The sequence below is a fragment of the Molossus molossus genome, unplaced genomic scaffold (assembly GCF_014108415.1).
Source record: "Molossus molossus isolate mMolMol1 unplaced genomic scaffold, mMolMol1.p scaffold_m16_p_1, whole genome shotgun sequence".
Classification (NCBI taxonomy): domain Eukaryota; kingdom Metazoa; phylum Chordata; class Mammalia; order Chiroptera; family Molossidae; genus Molossus; species Molossus molossus.
The window spans coordinates 207,782,357-207,806,371 of NW_023425344.1; the positions used below are offsets into that span (position 1 = coordinate 207,782,357).

At 40.5% G+C, this 24,015-nt stretch overlaps 1 protein-coding gene across 2 annotated transcripts in view; it reads left to right on the forward strand.

Moving 5' to 3' along the window:
• Positions 1-24,015, forward strand: part of FRMD6 (FERM domain containing 6) — an 84,250-nt gene that overhangs the window by 17,571 nt on the left and 42,664 nt on the right. For both annotated transcript variants that reach the window (XM_036245116.1, XM_036245107.1), the window contains exon 2: positions 22,357-22,600. In XM_036245116.1, coding sequence (XP_036101009.1) covers positions 22,502-22,600 — 99 coding nt within the window. In that variant the 5' untranslated portion in view covers positions 22,357-22,501. The remainder of the gene's footprint in view (positions 1-22,356; positions 22,601-24,015) is intronic.

Below are 24,015 nucleotides of genomic sequence, written 5' to 3' on the forward strand. Positions count from 1 at the left end.
GTGGTCAGTGAAATTAAAATAAAGGTGTTTTGAAATGACTTCACATTGTACGTTTAAAGGTGAGACATTAAATACAGTGGCTTGATTTCTCTTTGGAACTTTGTACATTTTAAATGGGAACCAAGAAGGCTATGAAGCTCTAAGGAAAAAGGGCTAATGCTTTATGGAAGCATATCTGCCATAGGCTTTTCGTAGGAAGTTTGACTTACGTGTGAATTTTGCAAATGAGACCAAATTTAGCATGAGAACATATGCAATTCATTCTTTCATTCAGCAGTCATTAATGTGCCAAGCATTTTGCTGGAAATTTAACGCTGAAACAAGGCATGGACCTGTCCTCTAGAAGTTAGAGCCTGATTAATAAAGGGAGACAGATAGACAAATGAACAATTATACCAGGAGACAAGTGAAGCACCTACTTAAATAAAATTCTGCTATACGCCCAGCTGGTGTGGCTCAGTGGACTGAGCGTCGTCCCATGGACTAAGAGGTCTCTGTTCAATCCCTGGTCAGGGCACATGCCCGGGTTGCAGGCTCAATCCCCAGTAGGGAGCATGCAGGAGGCAGCCGACTGATGTTTCTATCTCTCCCTCCATCTCTCTCTGAACAATAAGAACACTTAAAAAAAACACAAAAAAAGTATTCAGTTTTTGTTTCTAGTTTTATAAAAATTTTTCTTTTATTTCTCCAGAATTCTTGCTGGATGATCTTTGTTAAACATAAAAGGCCAACCTTTGTTTTTCTTAGTATCCTTTAAAATATAATCTATTTCCAAATTACCATGAATTCCTACATTTAAATTCTGAGGTCTGGTTTAAACTTTCTGAAGCCATGAATTTAGTCAGTTTAGCTAACATTTATCACTCGTGCTTGTACTCTGCGTCAGCAACAAAGGGCTTGAGGGTAATGTATTACTTAATACATAGGGCACTTTAATGAATGTGTAGATTCATTAAAGTTTTTTTAATCTTCACCCAAGGACATTTTTCTGTTTATTTCCAGATAGAGTAGAAGGGGGAGAGGGAGAGAGAGAGAAACATCGATGTGAGAGAGACATACTGATTGGTTGCCTCCCGCATGACCCCGACCAGGGCCGGGGACAAACCACAACCAAAGTTTGTGCCCTTCACTGGAATTAAACCCAGGACTCATTGGTCCACTGGCCAAGGCTCTACCACTGAGCCAAACTGGCCAGGGCTCACTGAAGTTTTTTTATATCAGCTTTTTAAAAAAATATATATTTTTTCTTTATTGATTTTAGAGAGAGGAAGGGAGAGGGAAAGAAATAAAGAAAAATCAATGAGAGAGAACATCGATTGGCCACCTCCTGCATGCCCCCCACTGGGGATCAGGCCCACAACCTGGGCATGTGCCCTGACCGGGAATCGAACTGGTGACCTCTTGGTGCATGGATCGACCCTCAACCACTGAGCCACACCAGCTGGGCTATATCAACTTTTTAATGATATAAATTACATACAATATACATAAAGTGCACAAATTTTAAGTAGATAATTTGGTAATGTTTGACAAATGTATATGATCATATGATCATATCACAGTCCAACAGTATCATAGTCAAGGTATATATAGAGCATTATTTTATACCAAAAATCTTTCTACAGCCACTTTTTGGTCAGACATCTTCGCCTCTACCCTCACTGCCTCCTTTTTCTCCTCCCCAACTCCCACCCCTCTATCCCTGACAACTACTGATCTTTAGTTTTGCCTGTTATAGAATTTCATATAAATAGAATCATATAACATACAGTCTTTTGTGCCTTGCTTTTGTATCTGGCTTCTTTCACTTAGCAAAATGCTTTTCTCTCTTTTTTTGGATTCGTGCATTTTGTCGTATATATCAGTAGTTCCTTTTTGTTACTGGGTAGTATATTCAATTGTCACACTGTTTACTCATTTACCTATTATAATGGATATTTGGATTGTTTTTAGTTTGAAGCTCAATGAATGAAATTACTATGAACATTCACGTGTTAGTCTTGGTAGACTTATCTTTCTTTTCATTTATCTTCCGCAAATGCCTAAGAACGAAATATCTGAGCTGCATGATAAATGAATGTTTAACTTTATAAGAAACTGTCAAATTGTTTTCCAAATGGCTGAATCGTTTAACTTTCCCTCCAGCAGTACCTAAGAGTTGTGGTTGCTCCAAACTCTCACCCAGACTTGGTATTACCACTCTTTTTATTGTAACCATTCTAGTGAGTGCATAGTGGTATCTCACTGTAGTGTTTTTCATTTACCTAATGGCTAAGAATGTTGAGCCTAATTTCAAATGATTATTTGCCATTTGTGTATCTTCTTCGATGAAGTGACTGTTTTAATCTTTTCTCCATATATTTAAGAGAGTTGTCTTCTGTTAGTTTGTTTTAAGAGTTATTTATGTATTCTGGGTTGAAGTCTTTAATCAGATAAATGTTTGTATTTATTTATTTATTTACTTATTATTACTATTGGTAATCTTCACCCGAGGATGTTTTTCCATTGATTTTTAGAGAGAGTGGAAAGGAGGGAGGAAGGGAGGGGAAGAGAGAGAGAGAAAAACATCAGTGTGAGAAAGACACATTGATTGGTTGCCTCCTGTATGTGCTCCAACCAGGGTCAATGATCCAACCTACAACCCAGGTACATGCCCTTGACCGAGAGTTGAACCTGCTAATTACTGAGCCACACTGGCAAGAGCAGATAAATGTTTCTAAAATATTGTTCCCGCCCTGGCCGGTTTGGCTCAACGGTTAGAGCATCGGCGCACGGTCCACAGAGCCCAGGTTCGGTTCCTGTAAGGGCACGTACCTCAGTTGCAGTTTGTCCCCGACCCCAAGTATGGGTGGCAGCCAGTTGATGTGTCTCTCTCACATCGATGTTTCTCTCTCTTTCTCTTCCTCCCTTTTTCCCTCCCACTCTATCTGAAGATAAATGCAAAAATGTTTTCGGGTGAGGATTAAAATAAATAAATAAAATATTGTTCTCAGCCTGAGGATTGTATTATCATTTTTAAGTGAATTTCAAAGGGCAGAATTTTTAATTTAAAAAATTTAGAGAAGTCCAAGTTTTCTTTTCTTTTCTTTTTTTAATGTTTGTTTTTTTTGTGTCCTAAGAAACCCAGTATCACAAAATTCTTCCAGGAGTTTTCTAGTTTTAGTTTTTACATTTAGCTCTGTAATTCATTTCAAGTTAATTTTTATGTTAGTGTTGGAGTCATTTTTTCTATATGGATATCTAATTGTTCCAGCGCCATTTGTTGCAAAGTCGTTTCCCTTGCTGAAGTGGCACCTTTGTCAAAAATCAAGTGACTATGTATAGTTTTATTTCTGGACTCTATTCCATTGGCAAATATATCTATCTCTAGTACAGTGTTATAATGTTTTGATTACCCTATGTACCTGTTAGAGTAAGTCTGAAAATCAGATAGTAAGTCCTCCAACTTTGTTTTTTTTTTAGGCCTGGACGCCTTCACTCACACCCGCCCCCACACCCCACCATACCCCTGTGCCCCTTATCCCACCTCTTCTCAGGGGGTCAGTCCTCCAACTTTGAATATGAGTAAAGAGAGCAGACATCCTTGTCTCGTTACATTAGGGGAAAACCATTCAATCTCTCACCATTAAGTGAATGTTAGCTGTAGATTTTTCATAAGCTGTCATGACTTCTTATACTTTTAGAGCAAGTCATTTTCAAATTATAGACAGATGAATTCAATTGGAAGATGTTTTTGAAAGACTCTTTAGAGGGAATTTCAAGATTTTATCTCCTGATTATCTAGAACTGTACTGAAGGTGAAAATCCAGTACAGTAGATCACATAATTTTCCAAATCTTATCTGAAAAAGAATTGTTATCCATCTTTCCTTAGAAAGCCCATGACTAGGATCAACACCACATATTCTTTTTTTTTTTTTAATCCTCACCTGAGGACATTTTTGCATTTATCTTCAGATAGAGCAGGAGGGAGAGAGAGAGGAAGAGGGAGAGAGAGAAACATCGATGTGACAGAGACACATCGAGTGGCTGCCACCCACACGACCCCAACTGGGGCCAGGGACAAACTGCAACTGAGGTACGTGCCCTTAGGGGGAACCGAACCCGGGACTCTCCGGTTTGCAGGTTGACCTTCTAACCACTTAGCCAAACTGCCCAGGGCAACAGCACATATTCTTAATTTACTCTTCCAAATGTGAAAGTCACGAAGGAGAATTGGCACTCCCCTCAATGAGTACTTTTTGAACACTTCAATAGTTTCATCTTTGGCTCTGAGATGATATGATTCCAAGGCCAATGTTGGTGGTATATAGCCTCTTTGTGGCAGGAGTAAGGGAGTCAGAGGCAGTGATGCACCGTTGGTGTTGGGCAGCGGTCCTCCCTTGAGGGATGGCAGACCTTGGGATTAGGGCGCATCCGATTTCTCCAGGATCAAAGTCTTAGGTCAGCCTCTGGACTACTGTAGTTGCCTTTTCAACATGATTAGAGCCATGTATAAAAGCAGTGCTGAGCAGGGGTAGGGTGGTTTCTGGTTTTGTTTGTTTGTCTCTAACTCTAACCTTCAAGGCTGAGCTATGGTTCCATTTTTCATGGAGGATTAACCCTGTTAGCATAGGGTAAAGTGTAATTCTGATTTCCTTCCTCCACACCCTTTGAAAACCAGACTTGAAGTCTCTCTCGAAGCATTAGAGGATGATTACTATAAAAAGGAATACTCTCTTTTAGCAATGTGTGTGTGTTTGGGGGGGGGGGGGGGGCGTGTATCAGAGAACCAGAAAATGAGCAGGCGGGTCAAAAAGAGGTGACTTGCCTGGGCTGTTCAGTGATTCAGTATTGGATTTTGTTGACTTCACACACCAGGGAGGCCAGAGGTTCACTGTTAAATGACTTTTATTTCTATTATCTTTGGAATGTATAGGTGACAATTGAATTTGACCTTGGGTTGTATCTTCTTTGGAAACCCCAGCTGAGCAGAGTTCCAGAAATAAGACTGTGAATTGGTATATGGGAAATAGAATGCTGCTACATGAGTACCACTTGAAAATGAGATTCACCCTTGGTGGAATTGTCACATTTATGGCAGTTATCTTCCAGAAGTAAGCTAAGGGAATTATAGTGGATGGCAGGTAGGGGACGGCCAGCTTCTGACTGAAGATGTCTCCTGGGTCCCAGCAGTGTTCCCCACGCCACCTTAGTGGTCTTGGGTTCATGTTTCTCCAGAATAACACAAAACATCTCCATCCCCTTAGGGTAGATTGACTAATGGTTTGATGATGTCCCAAAGGAATGGGTGTGGGTGGGCCACAGTCCGTTAGACTTCTGGGCTCGGGTTAATCTTCATCCAGTCCAATTCTTTGTTTGGATATACATGTCTTAATGGGTTGGAGGTGAATCCCTACATGACGATCACATTAAATATTTTGTGACTCTATCATTAGAGAAGCCATATCAGATTAACATTTTCATCATTTTGCTTAAAGGCTTTTAAAACTAGAAATCAAAGTTCTAAGAGTTATTAGAATAATCATTCTTTTTCTCTGGCTTTCTAAATTGATATTTTCTGATGTCTTCATAAGTTTATGTAACAACTGTGTCTCTAACTTATATATTCACAGCAACCCCCCCCCAAAGAGTGTTAAATAAGGACTTTGACAGCAATGTAAAGCCTTGTAGAATGTCCAGAGGAATCTTCTACTGAGAAGTCTATAGATTGTGCTTTTGGTCGCTTACCATACAGAGCGCCTGCACCCATGAGCCCCACTCCACCCCATTCTGCACGCTTGGCACATGTGTGTGTATGTGTGAGGGTGGGTCCCATGGCAGATGCTACTGTTTTGGGTGTGTCCACTTAACAAAATAATTTCGGCCCATAATTTATATGTATGGGGGTGAAAATTGAATTCCTTGCATCTCAAAGTCTTTTCCTCGCCTCATAAACTGTTTTTTACATAGAACTCTGCAACAACCAGGGCAGGAGGCAGATTTTATTAGCATGTGGGTATGTTTACTTTAGTAAATCATTTTAACATGTTTCTTGACTTTCTATTTAAATACATAAAATATGAGCTTTCTGGAAAGAGTGTAGCTCCAGTTAAACTGTTTCCTACCTGTGGGAATTTTGGAGCAAAATTTAGAGAAGAAAAATCCTGAAAAGAACAGCACACCAGTATCAGCTAAAACTAACCAGATCATCTTGCCAGGTCATTCACTCAAAGAGCCAGTTTCTTCACCTGTAAAATGAAGGGGTTGGAATAGAGCATCTCTAAGAGCTGATGCAAGTTTTCATTTGATAGCACTTTATTGTATTTTCCATTTAGTAGTAGATATAAAGCCAGACATTAATATATACCTGTAAGAATTCATTAACAACATCAGAACATCTAAGGCTTTTTTCAGTTTCAGGGCCGTGGAATAATGTTTTATAAGGATTATTTTAATGTGTTGTAGTTGATTTCATACTTGTCTTATCTTTTTTTCTTTTAAATTAATCCTCCCTGAGGATATTTTTTCATTGATTTTTAGGTAGAGTGGAAGGAAGAGAGAGAGAGAGAGAGAGAGGGAGAGAGAGAGAGAGAGAAAGAGAGAGATCAATGTGAGAGAGACAGATCGATTGGTTTCCTCCTGCATGACCCCAACCGAGGCTCAGGATAGAATCTGTGACCCTCCAGTCCTCAGGCCGATGCTCTAACCACTGAGCAAAACCAGCCAGGGTTTATGTATCTTTTTAAAGTTTAATCACTAGTGTGTGATTATTCACAGCCTTCTCAGCATCAATACCTCTGATTTATTTTACTTTTTCAAATTGTGAAATACACACACAGAAGAATGTTTATAATGTCTGTGTACATTTTAAGCAATAATAGAACACCATTGTATTCACTACCAAACTTAAGAAAAAGAATATATCTCTAGCACCATTGAAGCTCTGGCCCCTTTCATAAGACCCCAACCCCAAGCTGGCCCCTTCAGCACCACTACTGCATTTTTGAAGTTAATCATTTCTTTGCCTTTCTTTATAGTCTTACTACATATATAAATATCCCTAATTGAATCCTTGTTTATAGTTGCATGTTTTGAACTTTCTATTCATAGAAAAGAATCATTCCATATTTATATTCTTCTGCACCTTGCTGTTTTTGAGATTTATACTTATTAATGTATAGCTGCAGTTCATTAATGTACATTGCATCAAAATCCTTGTGCAATGTTACAAGAAAACTAGCAACTTCCCAGATGTTTAATTCAATCTTTGGTAAAGGCATTCTATGCTCTTTGGGAAAAAAAATATTTCAGGGGACACATAAGTAAAGTTAATGTTAATATTTCAGATATTACTGCCAGATAATGAGACTTTCACAGCAAAATCATTCTCTGGAAAACTGTAGTTCCTGTGTCAGGGAGTTGAGTGCAAGTCCCATGAATGAAGGAATCAAAGATTTCTTTGTGGAAATTAGAAGCAGATGCTTCTAAGTTGAAGGATTTTCCCTGAGAACAGCACTTTTTGTTGGCGATGTCATGCTAGAAATTCATCTTGGTTGAAAGGAATTTTTGTGCCTTGTTACTAAACCTGATATGACTTTTGAATACAGATGGTTATAAGAAAAAAGTAGTTTCTTTGGTTTATTTATTTATAAAAACCATATTACAAATTTATCTTATTTTTTTAATCATTAAAAATTTTTTTAAATTACCATTGACATACATCATTATATTAGTTTCAGGTATACACCCTAGTGATTAGACATTACATAACTTACTAAGTGATCTTCCTGATAAATCTCACACCTGTCTGACACCGTACATAGTTATTAGAATATTATCGACTATATTCCCTATGCAGTACTTGACATCTTCTTGACTATTCTGTAACAGCCAATTTGGACTTCTTAATCCCTTTACCTTTTTCACTCATCCCCCGCTTCCATCTCTGGTTTGGGACTCTCTGTGCTTCCTGGACTTATATGTCTACTTCTTCACCAGGTTAGGGAAGTTTCTGTCATTATTTTTTACACAGGCTTTCAATTCCTTGCTGTCTCTCTCTTCTCCTTCTGGCACCCCCATGATGTGAATGTTGGTACAATTGAAGTTGTCCTAGAGTCTCCTTACACTGCCCTCATTTTTTTGGATTCTTTTTACTTTTTTCTTTTCTAATTGGGTGTTTTCTGTTTCCTATCTTCCAAATCTCTGCTTCATTTACCCCACTGTTGATTCCCTGTAATGTATTCTTCATTTCATTTAATGTATTCTTCATTTCTGAGTGGTTCTTTTTTATGGTTTCTAGTTCCGTTGTTATGTTTCCTATCTTTTTGTTGAAGTTCTCACAAGTTCATCTACTCTTCCCCTGAGTTCATTGAACCCCTCCTCTTGTAGTTGAGCCTTGATTGCTGTTGGCGTGTCATTGGGAAGGATTTACCCCCCTGGCCAGTCAGCTGCAAGAACCGGCTGTCACCACAACCACTGACATCCGACCACTGCGGAGGATCAGCTGTGCAGGGCCCACCACACAGAGCAGGACTTACTTCAGCAGGGCTCTGGTGCTCACTGAGTCCACCCCTTGAGTGTGTCGCTTGTGGAGGTGATTGGGTGGTGATGCTGTGACATGGTCTTGAGACAGGCCAGTAAGCTAGGACAAGTGGTATAGGAAAACAGACAGTTAAACAGCAGTTTGCAGCCTTCTAGAAAATCCTATCTACCAGAGACACTTAAAGAGGAAATGGTTTGTACTTCTCCCCAACCAGAGAGTAAATAGTTTAACCCACCCTACTCAGGGAGACAATAACAGAAATCCAATTAGCACCACTTGCCAGCCACACCCAAGGACAGACAAATTAAGAGAATAAATCTCATTTTGGTACATCAGCAGAAAGCTGATGAATGTTCTGTTGATCTCCCCTAAGACCTCTCCTACACACCCAGCCTTTAAAACCCCTGAAAACAAAGGTCCTAGTTCACTCTTCTAAACTCTAAGGGGCCCCACGAGGCCTGGCAGCAATGAGCAGCAGCATTTTGTCCCAGACAAACTCCCTGAACCTGTCCCCAAGGCTCCTTTGTCTCTGACCCCTTAATGAGCCAAAGCAGCCCAGCCTAGGCTCATTTTCCCAGCTCTTCCTTTGCTTCATTGTCCCCAGCTTTGATCAACGTACCCTAGTGTGGCTCAGTGGTTGAGCATCAGCCCATACACCAAGAGGTAGCTGGTTCAATTCCAGGCCAGGGAACATGCCCTGGTCCAGGCTCGATCTTCACTGGGGGATGTACAGGAGGCAGCCAGTTGAGGTTGATATTTCTTTCTCATCCATGTTTCTATCTCTCTCTCTCTCTCTAAAATCAATAAAAACATATTTAAAAAATAAATAAAATAAACGACCCCTAAAATTCACCTGGACTCTTATTGTGAAAGTTTTCTTGCACAAAGTCAAGAACCTATATACTATGGGCTGACTCTCGACAGACCCGCCAAGGGCTAGGTCCCCTTTCCGGTAACAGTCTGAAGCTGTCCACTGGGTGGCCTGGCTCTGGGGCCTCCCAGGAGGTGCAGGTCAAGGTCAGCTGCTGCCTGTGTTGTGCCTGGGGACGCCCAGCATGAGCTACAGAGTGATCTGCAGATGTCTGCTGCTTGTGCTGGGCTTGGAGGTGCCCAGGTGAGGCCAAGCTGTGAACCAAAGCTGGCTGCTGCTAGTGCCTGGCCAGGGGCTGTATAGTGATAGGTACAGGGCTCAGTGAGGCCAGATACTGTTTGAAACATTTTAGGAAAATCTGAAGCATGAGCCAAGACAGGTTATATGTATGGAAAAGCCACTGGGAACAGCCTGGTGGGGCTGAAAGTTAAGTGGGGTGGGGCAAACAGTGTGAGCCAGGTTGCTGGAGTCTCAGATATGGTGCCTGCTCTGTAGGGGGAGGGCTCATCAAAGGAACAGTGGCTTCTGCCAGCACTTCTGTCTGGGAGAAAGCTGCCCCCCAGCACTTGCCCTGAAGCCTTACAACTCAGTTTCTCCCTGTATGTCTCTGGTGCCTTTTAAGCTGTTGCCCCAGTGCTGGAGCTCAGAGGGATTGAGTCAGAGTAAGTCCACGTGTGGGCCCTTTAAGAGGAGCTGCCTGGGACTCCAGAGCCCTCTGTCTCACTCAGCCACAATCCCTGCTGGTTTTTACAGCCACAAGTTCTGGGGACTTCTCTTGCTGGCACTGGAACCCCGGGCTGGGGGGCCTGGTGTGGGCCTGGGGACTCTTGCTCCACAGGAGGGACCCCTTGCAGCCAAGATATCCCTCCTGATTTTTTCCTCCACCACACACATGGGTGTGGGACCCACCCATTCTACATCTCCGCTCTTCCTCCAGCTTCAGTGTGGCTCCTTTAATTCCCTAGTTGTAGGACTTTCATCCAGCCATATTTCAGGCAGTTTTGAATGATGGTTGTTCTGTAGTTTAGTTGTAATTTGAATGTAGGTATGGGAGGAGATGAGTACCACATTTACCTACTCGCCATCTTGACCAGAAGTAGTTCCTCTGGTCTAAAATTTATGAATTTTATCATTGCCTTTGTTCTTCTTGTTGTGTACCTAGCATCTTCCCTCATCTCCCAACTTCCCAAAGTGCCCAGGTTTTGGTTTTGATGTCCGTGCACTTCAGGGAAGTTAATCTCTAGAGGTGGGCCCTGGGTGGCTTAAGCTGATCTAAATATTCCACCCCGCCGGTGACAGGCGACTTATGATCTGAGGCATCCATTCACGGTGTTTCATTACTCTTGTGGATGTGACCACTTTGAGAGATGCCAACCTTAACGGACAGTGATTTCAAGGTGCCAGGAAGAAACTAGGCCCTGGATGACATTATGAGCTACCACATCAGACCTTCCACAAGCCCACCCATCCTACTCCCAGGCTTCGTGTTACTTTGGTTTTCATAAATTCTCCTCATATCGTTTAACTAGTTTAACTACTAATAGTTAATTAACCCTTACATAGTACTTGCCATATGCCTTACAACATCATGTAAGAGACACTGCCATGTCCATTTCACAGATGTGGAAGCTGAGCTGTAGAGTGGGAGAGGAACTGTCCAAGGTCCTACAGCTAGTAAATAGCTGACTCAGAGGCAAATCCAGGCAATTTCGCTCCAGAGTCCAAGTTTGAGTTGATTATTTTTGTTACTTGCAACTTACTGCATCCCAACCAATGTATCTTTTTCTGTGTTTGCTTTTATTACACACGTTGGTTTAACCTGATAATACATGGAGACTTTCCTAGAAACTGTATTTTTTGACAGTGTTAGAGAATAGTTTTCTTCCATTATGTTTATCCACTATATTTAAAGACAAGAAAAAATGCACTCCTCTGAATAACATGCAGAAAATATTCAAGAAGCTGTGGGATGGGGGAGTGCTTTTTAAAGAAAATGATTTTAATCTTAATTGCTAGGGAATTCATTCACATTTCTGGTGAATTTCAAATAATTGATTCAACACATCTTATTGGGTGGCTGTTACAGATCTCGGGCTACCCCAGGCATTAAAGACATAAGGATGCTGATGGATCGTGTCCTTGAGGAGATCCCAGTCCTCTGAGGAGGCAGACTTGCCAACAAGTACAAAGGTGATCAGGTACAGGAGAAAGCATGAGATGGCAAGCTCCAAGCTAGACCCTGTTAACTGCCTCCCCCGTGTCCCATTGTTTCCTGGTTGCCTAACAAAAATTAACCTGTCCTGTGTGCTCTACGCCTCCTAAATTACCTGCACATCACCCAGTCGCCCAATTTTACCCCAGTGTCTTTGGAATTTTCATGCATATGTGAACTTCCTGTGCACATGTATTAACATTTTATTTTCTCCTGTTAAAAAAAGAAAGCGTGCCGGAGAACAGCCCCTCAGCCGCCCACTGGCGTGGAGGCATGCTTCACAGACCAGTGTCTTGAGTTCTCTGGCGTGTACCAAGATACTTTGGAAGTGGGTGGTGAGTGAGATAATATGCAAGGGAGGGTATTCTGGACAGGAAACAACATGGTCAAAAGCACAGAAATAGGAGAACAAAGCTTGTTTGGGGAACCATGGGGAAAAGGATTGCAGTAATATAAAACATGAGTGTGGAATGGTCGCACTGAGAAGGATGGGACCCGATGGTGGAAGACCGCTGTGCCTGTGAGGGTGGGTGTTATCCGTGCACTTGCTGTAGCACTAAGAATGCGAGCTGGGGTGTGATGTGCAAGGTGGGATGTACAGTTAAACGAGGTCACACTGCCAGTATGTGGGGTGGCAGAGTTAAAGAACAGGGCAAGATATTTAGAAATCCAGGTGAGAACACAGTGAGGAGGTATGGTAGAGGAGAAAGCTACTGGAATGATAGACTAGACAGAAGGAAGGATTTTTGTTTTCTTACTAAGATTATTTTTTAAATGGATACATGTGTAGCGACTAAATCTATCCCAGCTTTTTCGACCACAGAGGATCACCTTTGTTATGTTTCCTCTCCTTCACCTTCTTTGGGCCTTATGTTTGGAAAGATTGTCTATCAAAATAAATGACATCATTTGTTTTCATTTTTTAATCTGGCAGTAAAACTACATGTGCTATCAAAATAAGCACTTAAAAATGATACGAAGTTACTTAAGTAAATGATCTGTTCATTTCCTTTGAGGTATCACCATGGGTAAACATGCCAGTTTTATCAGGCTTTTGAAATATTTAAACAACTCTGCAGATCCCCATTACTTCTTTTATGAGCTCCAGCATGGAAGCCACTGTAATGGTTGATCAACAGAATTATGCTGATTGCTGTTCAGGTTAGAGAGAATTTACCAGGATTATACTTTGCAGAAGTATGTTTTTAATCTCCAGTGTAAGAAAAGTGGTGGTTTCATTGCCCCAAATACCACTGTTACCATCCCCCTCAGTGAATGGTCATAGCAGAAAATAAAGCCAAAGAAGGGCAAGACTTGAAAGACTCGGAGCCAGACAGAATACCACAGAGTGGAAGCTGTTGCCCAAGCTAGAGACAGGGATTGGCCGAGTTGACATAGAACAAAAGCTGAAAACGGCCCACTATGTGCTGTTCCGGTAAATCCAGCAGAAGCCTCTACAGGCACTGAAGGACGTGCCTTGAGACCAGGGGAACTCCCTGCCGATCTCGTCCATCCGCCTGTTCGCACCACTGCACGGCAGCACAGCCTTTCTCTGGGCTCAGATTTCTCCTGCCTCCTCACTGAATCCTTATCTGTGTTACTTTCCACCCTTACAATTCTTTCTTCTCCCCACTGCGTCCCTCCCCCCATGAAATCTTTCCTGAGGCTGCCCTCCCCTCGGTTATAGCCTTTTCCCAAATCCCACAGCCTTCATTTAACCGTATTGTGTAACATTTATCTTAAAATGCAATTGTATTATTTCCTGTTGTTTCTACTGTATTAATTTGGACTCTTCAAAGAGAGGATAAGCTCTGTAAGAGCTAGAATTTAGAAATGGTATGAGAAGCAAAAAAAAAAAAGTCTATTTTAACAAAGTACTGGAGGACTCAAATTCACTTGGCTTATTTATGCATGTCCATCGACTAACAGAGTTCCCTCCCTCCCTCCCTCCCTTCATACTACCTCTTTAATTAAGGGGCCTTCTTTATTTCTGCTAGTTGTATTCTAAAAACATAGTAAAACAGGGTAATTTTGTGCTATAGTGGGTATTTTTGACTTGGTGGGGGCAGGGGGAGGGGGAATATGCTAACTAAATGTTTTCTTTATTGATATTTTTGATGCACTAAATTTTACTAATCTATTCTTGTTAGACTATTTAGATTTTTTTTCCCGCCCAGTTTTTACTCTGATGGATACTGGTTTAGTGAATACTTTTGTTCATGTGTGGTGTGCTTTGGTTGAATTATTTCCTTAGGCATTCCTTAGGAGACAGATTATTTGATTCTATCCAGTAGGATCAAAGGTATGAACATCTTCACGATTCTTACTACAGACCAAGTCATATTGGCTGCAGTGATTTACAGTGCTGACTACAGCTTATGTGAACATTGATTTCACAAATACAGAAATGAAATAATCTGTTAGCTACTGACAGGAGAAAAACACCATTTCTTCTCGAACTCAGGATATGACTGATGACAGATAGATGGAGTATGCCCACCACATATTCCCAGAAAGTTTGCTTTCTGTGATATGAAGTCAATTATTCCTTGGTAGAAAGTGAGAAACCTGTTTTATAATCTTAACAATCGCATTTCAGAGGAGAGAAAAATGGACACAAAGAAGTGAGGAGACTTGCCCAAGGGTACCCAGGTGGCAGGTGGCACAGCCAGGGTTCCAGTTCGAGCAGTGGCTCCGGAGTCCGAGCTCTCAGCAGCTCGTCCTGTTGCCTGTGGTTATATCCCTCTTTCCAAACTCAAATTTCTATAGATTCAATAACTACATTTCAAGTGTAATTATTACTGACATATTTACATATATACATTTCTATATACACGATATATGTAAAATATACACATAATTACATATTTATATGCATATATTACATACAATAAGTACATTTTACAGTAATGATTTCAAGTAGCATGCACATCCATTTATACTTGTATAGTGTGATATTGTTGTAGTCTGTAGTGGATTGCATTTGGTAATTAGCTTAATGATTTTCCCTTTAACAAATAGATCCAAAATTAAGGTTCTTTTTACTAAAATTGCTGCAACTATACTTTAAATTGATCAAATTACATATCAGGTGTGCTTTCTGATTACTTTGTTTGCAAAATAAGCATTTTTTTTTTTTTTTTGCAGCTACTGGAATTTATTACAAATGGACAACACAGAAAGGGGTACTCAGCCCAATTCTGTAAAAATACTCTGTGGTCTTTAATAAGACAGGACTGTTCACCCACAAATTAGTATTCGAGATGAGATATTCTCTTGTTGCTGAAAATTTCTGTTATGAATTAATTGCCCTGTACTTTGTTTGCATTGAATGAATTTACGCATTTTTCCATAAATTGCTTGCTGTGCGTGTTCTTAGAGAATGGTGTTGTGTGAACAGCAACTCAACCACCTACACTTTTCAGTTACATTTTTTTCTACCCAGAGGTCTTCTTTGCTAATGATGTATATTCATCATAGTGATTATTCTACTTTGTTTTAGAATAGAGAGAAACTTTCAACCTTAGAGCATTGTTTTTTTCCAAGTAAATATCAATCTCTGTAGCCAGTGATAGTAAACATTTAATGAATTAGTGGATAAGTGTATCAAGCGATAAATCAGCCTCTTGTTTGAATAGGCTGTGTTAGAGCGGATTTAGTCACAAGTGGCAGAACTAGCTTAAGAGGAAAGACCATTTATTGGCTCACTGTATGGGAATTCCTAGGACTGTCTCTGGCTTCAGACACAGCTAGATGCAGCAGTTAAAATAATGTGATCAGGATTCTTTCTGGGCTTCACTTTCTTCAGTGATGTTTTCCTTCTTCCGGAAAATTCTTACCATGTAAAGATGATTGCCAACAACTCTAGGTTTATATCTTTCACACCAATAACAATCCAAAAAGAGGAGCAGCCCCTTCCATCCCAACATTTGTATAACAGATTTCATGGAGGAATTCTGACTTTGCTGGGGTTATATGTGCACCCTTTAGACCAAGCACTGTGACTGGAGAATAGGGTACCTGTTTGGCCAGCCCTGGGTCACATCCTTACCCCTCATCATCTCTCCACCCATCCAGAATAGAGAACACAGTGTGACTGAACCCTCCCCCACCCCCGGGAACCTCTGGGATGGGAGAGGAGGACTCTTCAATAGAACGATGGTGCCAAGTATATTAAAACACATGTTGTCTACATTCTATTCTTGGGTCATCCAGCAAACATTTGAACCTATGCATTCATATACATTTTCTCTTTTTCATAATTTCATAAATAAAATTTCAAAGGAGTCACCACCTATTATAATGTGACAATTTCATTTACGATAAACAATACATTTAACTTCCCAACCCCAAAGTAGACCTCTCCAAGTTTAGTCCGGTTGCTGCATCTACTCTAAGTTGAGATCTCTGGATATGCCTTCTCATGACCTGGCAACTCATGACTAACTTATTTTAATGAACCTTCCCCTGAACAACCTGATAGCTAATACTTTATATCTATTATCTCATTTGATCTTTCCAATAATCCCAGGAGGCCAGTGTTACAGATTTTACAGATGAAGAATCAGGCTCAGAGAGTAGGTTACTTGCCCAGGGTAGTAGCTAGTATTGTAAAGTTCAGATTAGAACCTAGGTTTGACTAATTGGGCAGGTTAAGTCTGTCTTCTTAATATTGTATTCATATTGTCTCTAAACTCAACGTTCTACCACATGGGAGGCGGTCTTAGGCTTTCGGCAGGCCCTGGTCTCTCTGCTAGAGCAGTGGTTGGAAGGCAGGACGAGACAGGAGCAGAGTTTGATGTTCTTTCCAGAGGCTTGCCTTCAGAAGGTTGATGGACGTCAACCTCCTCCTCCTCCTCCTCCTCCTCCTCCTCCTCCTCCTCCTCCTCCTCCTTTTTCGGTGAAATAGTAACTGCAAAACAGGTCATGAAGTAGAAGGTGTTTGATTTACTTACTCTTAATAAAAATAATTCTGTGGTTCCAAAATAGCTCTTATGAGCAAATGACCCTTCCTTAAGAAAAAAGAAACCCTCACAATTCAGAATATACAGACAAATGGCAAAACAAGTGTCAGTTTCCAGATTAATTTTTGTATTTCAGGTGCTAGAATCGAAATAGGGACCAATATCTGGTAATAATGGATGTGTACTTACATGAGAAGTCTGGCAATACACTACATTAAAAATTTAAGTTTCGAGAAGGCTAACCTTATCTGTAATACTTTCAACAATGAAAATTTTGAAAAGAAGAAGAAGGAGGCTAACTTTCAAAGCTTTTTTTGAGCCAGAGGCCATTAGACATTCAAGAGGTTGAAAATTTTGACTTCAAGGTTCAAGCCAGACTTCTGTGTTTGGAACTCAGTTGCTAACCTTTAGTTGGGAAATTTGTGTTTATTAAGAGTTATACTATTAGCAATAAGTCCTCATTTAATATTGTCAGTAGGTTGTTGGAAACTGCAACTTTAAGCAAAACAACATAGAAGGAAACTAATTTTAGCATTGGCTAATTGATAAAAGAAGAGTTAAATTCCTCCAGCATATATCTAGTCATAAGAACATTACCAGACTTCTAAATAAAGACCCCAAACACTTCTAATGTTAAATGTTGAAGTAAATGTGAGTTATACATACATTTAAGAAATTTAAGAAAGGGTAATAAAAACAAGTAGGATCATTATTTCCAGTCTGCTTATTCCAGTTCAGGCTTACAGGTGGTTGGAGCCCATCCCAGTAGCTCAGGGCGTAAGGCAGGCACCCACCCTGGACAGGGTGCCCCCTCACAGGGCCACGCCCACCCACCCACACACGCCGAAACTGGGACAATACAGACACACCAGTTCACTTCAAGTGCACATCTTTGGGATGTGAGAGGACACTGGAGGACCCAGAGAAAACCCAAACGAAAAACACTTGGGGAGAATGTGCGATCTCCACGCAGACAAACTGGGAATCTGTTTTTTGTTTTTTTTCTTCAACAATGTTGTAACAAAGTGACATTGAATGAAACAACATTATTTGAGGACCTGCTTTGCTTGAAAAACAGCTGGATGGCAAGAAGTAGCCCATAGTGACTCTAAGGCAGTGGTTATGCCGCCACCCTTTAATACAGTTCCTCATGTTGTGGTGACTCCCAACCATAAAATTGTTTTTGTTGCTACTTCATAACTGTAATTTTGCTACTGTTATCTCTTAGTTGGACCCTGTGGAAGGGTTGTTCGACCCCCAAAGGGGTCATGACCCACAGGTTGAGAACTGCCGCAAGGAAACATGTAGAGCGTTGGTTCTCACAGTGAGTGATTTTGTCCCCAGGGACAAATCTTGGCAATGTCTGGAGGTATTTTGGTTTGCCTTACAATAATCTTGTTCAGGTACCATCCTTTCACGTTTTTTAGGGTGACAGTCTCAAAACTGAAAATTTCCCTTTGCCTCCATTCAAAGTGAGACTTTGTGATATGAGTAGGAAATTTCTGGTAACCTAATTTGTTTCCCTCAATTTTTATTAATTTATTTTTGTTATAGATGTTTCTCCTTTTTCCCCCCTACGGTGACTTAATTTCTTTAAATAAAGTTTTTGTAGAATAATTTTAGCGACACAGGAGTTGCAGAGGTAGCACTGAGAGTCCCTATATTCCCCCATGTACCCACTCTCCCCTGTTGTTAACCCTTACATGACCCTGGCACCTTGGTCACAATTAGTGAGCCAGTCTTGCTCTACTACAGGGTGGGCAAAAGTAGTTTTACAGTTGTTCGTATGGACAATAATAGAATAATAAGCAATACAAGAATTAACTGTTTTGCCTACTCACCACTTTTGTCCTACCCTGTATGATGAACTAAAGTCCATAATTTTATTACAGCGTGAGCCAGTTTTAAAGGTTATTTCCAATAATTTCTAAAAAATGCAAATCAATATTGACTATCCATACTACCTAGTGGCTTCCTGATCCTTAATAGAAATGAAGTAACTTTGTAACCCATGGTGCTGATCAGGAAATAAGGGCTTATAATAATATGGGTTTAAAAATCCAAGTGTGGCCCCGCTGGTGTGGCTCAGTGGCTTGAGCGTCGTCCCATGGACTGAGAGGTCCCAGTTCGATTCCCGGTCAGGGCACATGCCCGGGTTGTGGGCTCGATCCCCAGTAGGGGGCGTGCAGGAGACAGCTGGTCGATGTTTCTCTCTCTCTCCCTCGCTCTCTAAAAAATCAATAAAAGCATTTTTTTAAAATCCAAGTGTGGGAATCTTATAGTTTAACGTTTTATTTGTAAGTTGGGTATTAATAAGGATGGCAAGGTAGAGTTTGATCACTAGTAAAGCTGGTTTGTTGTTGCCTGGAAAATATATTATGACACGGTTTATTTTCTGTAGTTAATCTACCCTGAGATCATGGGACAGAAAAAAGGCTGCCCTTGAGTAGGAAACGTGCCCTCCAGGGACGGAGTTGAAACTCAGTTTAGGACACAGAATAAGTAGTCAGTAGGCAAAAGGCTAATTTCTACAATTCAGATTGGTATCAGTTTATTCTAATTCTTTTCCCCAGGACTGTACAATTTAAGATTAAATTTTATATTGAGGCATATTAAAGATCTTGGAATTTTGCTCTTTCAGTTGAACCTATTAATCAGCTTTAATGCAGTCTTGGGTAGAGTAAAAACTTAATCTTTTCTCTCTTTGAGGGCTTTTTTAGTTTTCCATCCTCAAAGCTTTAAAAAAAACGCAGCAATGAAACATTATTGCTTCTTAAAGACTCTGCTTTGATTCCATTTTCTTCTGTAATCCTCTTTTAGTATTTTTTCATTGCATTATTTGAACCATGAAATAAATAAAAATTGTACTCAAATGAAATTTAAAATTAACGAAGCTTTGGAAACATCCCAAACCTCAGAACGTATTTTTTCCCTAGTTTTTTTGTTTTTTCGTTCTAGAAAGTAGGTCAGTAGAAATAGCATCCTTTAATTGGTTTAATTAGAAATGGAAAACTATAAGAGTAACTCAATTTGAAGTGTAGATTTAAATAAGAAGAAATATACTGGGATTAATATCACTTAAATGTCTGAATTTAAATAAGATGCATTTAATCATAGCTTATAATTTCTTTTTGAAAGATTTTAATAGCAGAGAGGAGGCCTAAGTGTTGGAGTGTATCAATACAGAGGGGAACATTTGCTGTGAAGTATAATACTTGACAAGGAAATCATCATGTTGATTAAATGGTATGCCTAAGAACTTTATTCTACAGGACCTTAAGAGATATGTGGTGGGTGGGGGAATATTCTCTGCCCAAATAAGTTTGAGAAATACTAAGTTAAACAAATTTTAAAACTTGCCTACAGGACTTCTCAGAGCCTTTCACATTTTCTTAATTTCTCCAAGAAGGTATATATAGAGTAAGTGGCTTTGCCAATTTATTGATTCCTTGATCACCTAGTAACATTTTTCAGGAAAATGTTCTGAGCATTCACATGTGACCTGTTTTTGGAATGTATACCTTTGAAAATGTTGAGGACGTTTTTTTTCCCGTTATAGTGATGACGTGGCTTCATTCACATACGTTGCTTTTCCCTAATTCTACACCTATAAGAAGTTTTTCTATGGAGTGTGTACTATGGAGGTATAACATCGAACCCTGTACTCAATACCTTCCTTCCATTAACTAAAGTGTGATTTCCCAACGTGACTGGGTATCGGAAATAGGAGCTTTTTAAAAAGATTTAGGTTCCCAGGCCCTGACCCTGGAGATTCTGATTGAGTAGAAATGTCACTGTGCTCAGGATCCTGTATTTATTGCAAATGTCCAGGCGCTTCTGATGCAGTCAGCACTGGTCTTTCAAGGGTGCTGTTGAACTAAAAGTGTGTATGTTTTAGATCGGTGATTGGGTTTGGGGTGCAGTTAGTTTGTAGTCACAGAACACATGGGTCAACCACCCTATCCTGGAGAGAACTGCAGCAGTGACCTCCAGTGACCCTGTAGGGTGGTGTGTTGGCTACAACCTAATGTGAAACCATTGCTGTTTTCCTTTAACAAAAGCAGAATACTAAGGGAGCTTTTGGTCACCTTCTAAGAACGAATACTGTATATAAGATTACCATTTGTTTTTACTTAGTTTGAGTAGCTCCCTTGTGGATAGTAAATTATTTATACTTTAAAAAGAAATACTGGTTTATATTTACTCATGGTGTCATCTAAGAGTATATTCTCTCTCACCCTCCTGCTGATAACAAAGAATATATTCTCTCCCACCCTCCTGCTGATAACAGATGGACATTTAACCTTAAGAAGCAAACAGGCCAAGATTCTGTCTCATTTATGCTTTGATTTATGTGAGCACTGATAATAGCTTTTCTATTAAAACTATATGGTTATAACTCTGCCTGGTAAAACAGTTCTGTATTCCTAGAAATTCTCTTTTGTGTCCCACAAATATAGGAACAATGTAAATCTAACAGTATGAAAAAGCAATATGAATATTGTTAATGGTTTGAGAGGCAACTAGTCTTAGCATATCTTGGTTGAATAGTGTCATATTACCAATAATATGTGAAATACCGGACATACTCCTTAAAAGTAGGAAATATCCACCACTGTCTTAAAATTATTCTACAAGTCCTTGCCAATGCAATGAGACATGAAACAAATAAAAGGTGTAGTTATTGAAAATTGGAGAGAAAATTTTCATTACTTACAAATAAAATTGTATACATTGAAAACCTGAGAGAAGTTACAGAATAAAATCAATATATTTAATAAATGGATTAGATATCAGAGGTACCCCAAATCCACATTTCTTTTATGTACAAACTTGTTTTGGTACATACAGTCTTGTTGTTTCTGTGTCTTTTATTGGTTGGTGAAATAACAAATAGAAAAAGTGTTTGTGTTGTCAGGTTAGAGAATCAGGGGAGAGAGCAGTGCCATAAAAAGCAAGGGAGGAAAACGTTGTGTGGAGAGCATAACAACCATGGCATATGTCACAGAGACATCAACAGGTGACTCCTCTGGATGCCACTGATGGTCTGGAGGTCACTGGCTTCCTTTGCCAGAGCCACGCGGGTAACCTGAAGGAGGTGAGAGCCAGACCAAAGTGGTTGAGGGAGCAATGTCAAGACATCAAGTTTGTAATGGAAGAAAAGAAAAGTTTGAGAATTTTGTTGTCGCTATTCTGTCGTTTTGCTTGTTTTCCGTGCCCTTTGTCATCTGCCCGTGAGGCTGGACTCCCCAAAGGCAGGCTGTGCTTCTGTGAGCCTGCAGTGCAGGGCACCGCTCCAATGTGAGGGGCACACGGGGGCTTTATGTTCGATTCATGACTGCAAATGAAGGTTTTGTTGTTGTTTTTTGTTAATCCTCACCTGGGGATATTTTTCCATTGATTTTTAGAGAGAGTAGAAAGGAGGGAAGGAGAGAGAGAGAAGCATCCATGTGAGAGACACATCAATAGGTTACCTCCCACTCAACCTCCACCGGGACCAGGGATCGAACCTGTAACCCAGGTACGTGCCCTTAAACCTGTGACCCTTCGGTCTGAGTGCCGACCCTTTAACCACGGAGCCACACCAGCTGGGGCGAATTTTAACACTGTTGCTAGTAGGCAAGATACAGAATATATCTCAGGGAGTTCTCGTTTTCTGCTAGCAGCCCTAGCTTTGAGACACTCTGTCCCTGTGCCAGCAGAGCAGCTGGGCTGCTGCTCATCTCCAAGTCTGCTCACCAGTCTCGCCGCCTTTATTCATGACCGGTTTTGGGCTTTTTTCACAGCTATGAAACCTACATAGTGGACCGTCATGACGCTTCTCCTGTTGAACGTGTGATGAGGAGCAGCGTTAGGCTTTGGAGTTCTCGGATCCAGAGGAATTCCCGAGGACTCGGAGCCCGGCCCTGACCACTAGAGAGCCCACACACAATGAACAAACTGAACTTCCATAACAACAGAGTCATGCAAGACCGCCGGAGTGTGTGTATTTTCCTTCCCAACGACGAATCTCTGAACATCATCATAAATGTGAGTAGGTCCCACTTTAGAAATGTTTAAATAATTGTGTTCTCACCAGTGACCACATCCAAGTGATGACCTGGTTAATTAAGGGTGAAGTTGCTACAGAATGAGACCATTAATAATGTGGTGGATTGGGGTGTCCCAGTAGTCTACGCAGGGATGAACTCTGAGTTAGGGCTTACATGCAGCTGCCTTCAGCATTCTCTTGCCTGGGTAAAATTAGAGAATTATGGTCACTACATTATAGAAAAACAAACACTTTGCTATTTTTAACCTTTATTGAAATATTATTTGTATTGAGATATAACATGAATTTGCTTTTTGAATGCTTTTGAGTTGTACCTACACACATGAAATAGCAATAACTTCTAGCTTCTTAATGTTTGATCATTGTTTTATTTATTTATTTATTTATTTATTTATTTTATTATTTTTTTTTTTATCCTCACCCGAGGACATTTTTCCATTCTTTGCTCAGGTAGAGTGGGAGGGAGAGAGAGGCACAGAGAGAGAGAGAGAAACATCGACGTGAAAGGGACACATCGAGTGGCTGCCACCCGCACGACCGACCAGGGCTGGGGACGAACCGCAACCGAGGTACATGCCCTTAGGGGGAACCGAACCCGGGTCTCTCAGGACCGCAGGCCGACGCTCTAACCTCTGAGCCAAACTGGCCAGGGCTTGATCATTGTTTTAATAGTAACTTAAGTCTAGCCAATTTCAAGATTAGGCTGTGCTTTTGAACATTAAGCTATTTCTTTGTCTTTTCTTTAAATATTGTCCCTCAGTAGTGTTTTTTGTTGTTGTTTTTATTTTTTTTTAAATATGTTTTTATTGATTTTTCAGAGAGAGAGAGATAGAAACATTGATGTCAGAGAGGAACATCAGTGGGCTGCCTCCTGCACGTCCCTTACTGGGGATCGAGCCTGCAACTGGGGATGTGCCATGACGGGGAATCGAGTTTGCACCTCTCAGTCCATGGGACAGTGCTCAATCCACTGAGCCACACCAGCCGGGCTTAAACTGTTTCTTATGCTTCATGAGTGAAGGTTAATTATCTTTAAGTTCACCTGGGCATTAAGGAATATGACATTATTTTTTCTACTCCTATTTTTTTTTTTAAATTCTCACCCAAGGTTAGTTTTCCATTTGTTTTCAGACAGAGTGGGAAGGAGAGATATAGATAGAGAGAGAGAGAGAGAGAAACATCAGTGTGAGAGAGACACATCGGTTGGTTGCCTCCTGCATGACCCTGATTAGGGCCATGGACTGAACCACAACCAAGGTACGTGCCCCTGACTGGAATTGAACCTGTGACTCTTTGATCCGCGGGCTGACACTCTAACTGCTGAGCCAAACTAGCCAGAGCTGGTTTTTTTTGTTGTTGTGTGGGGTTTTTTTTAACTTTAAAATTGAGTGAT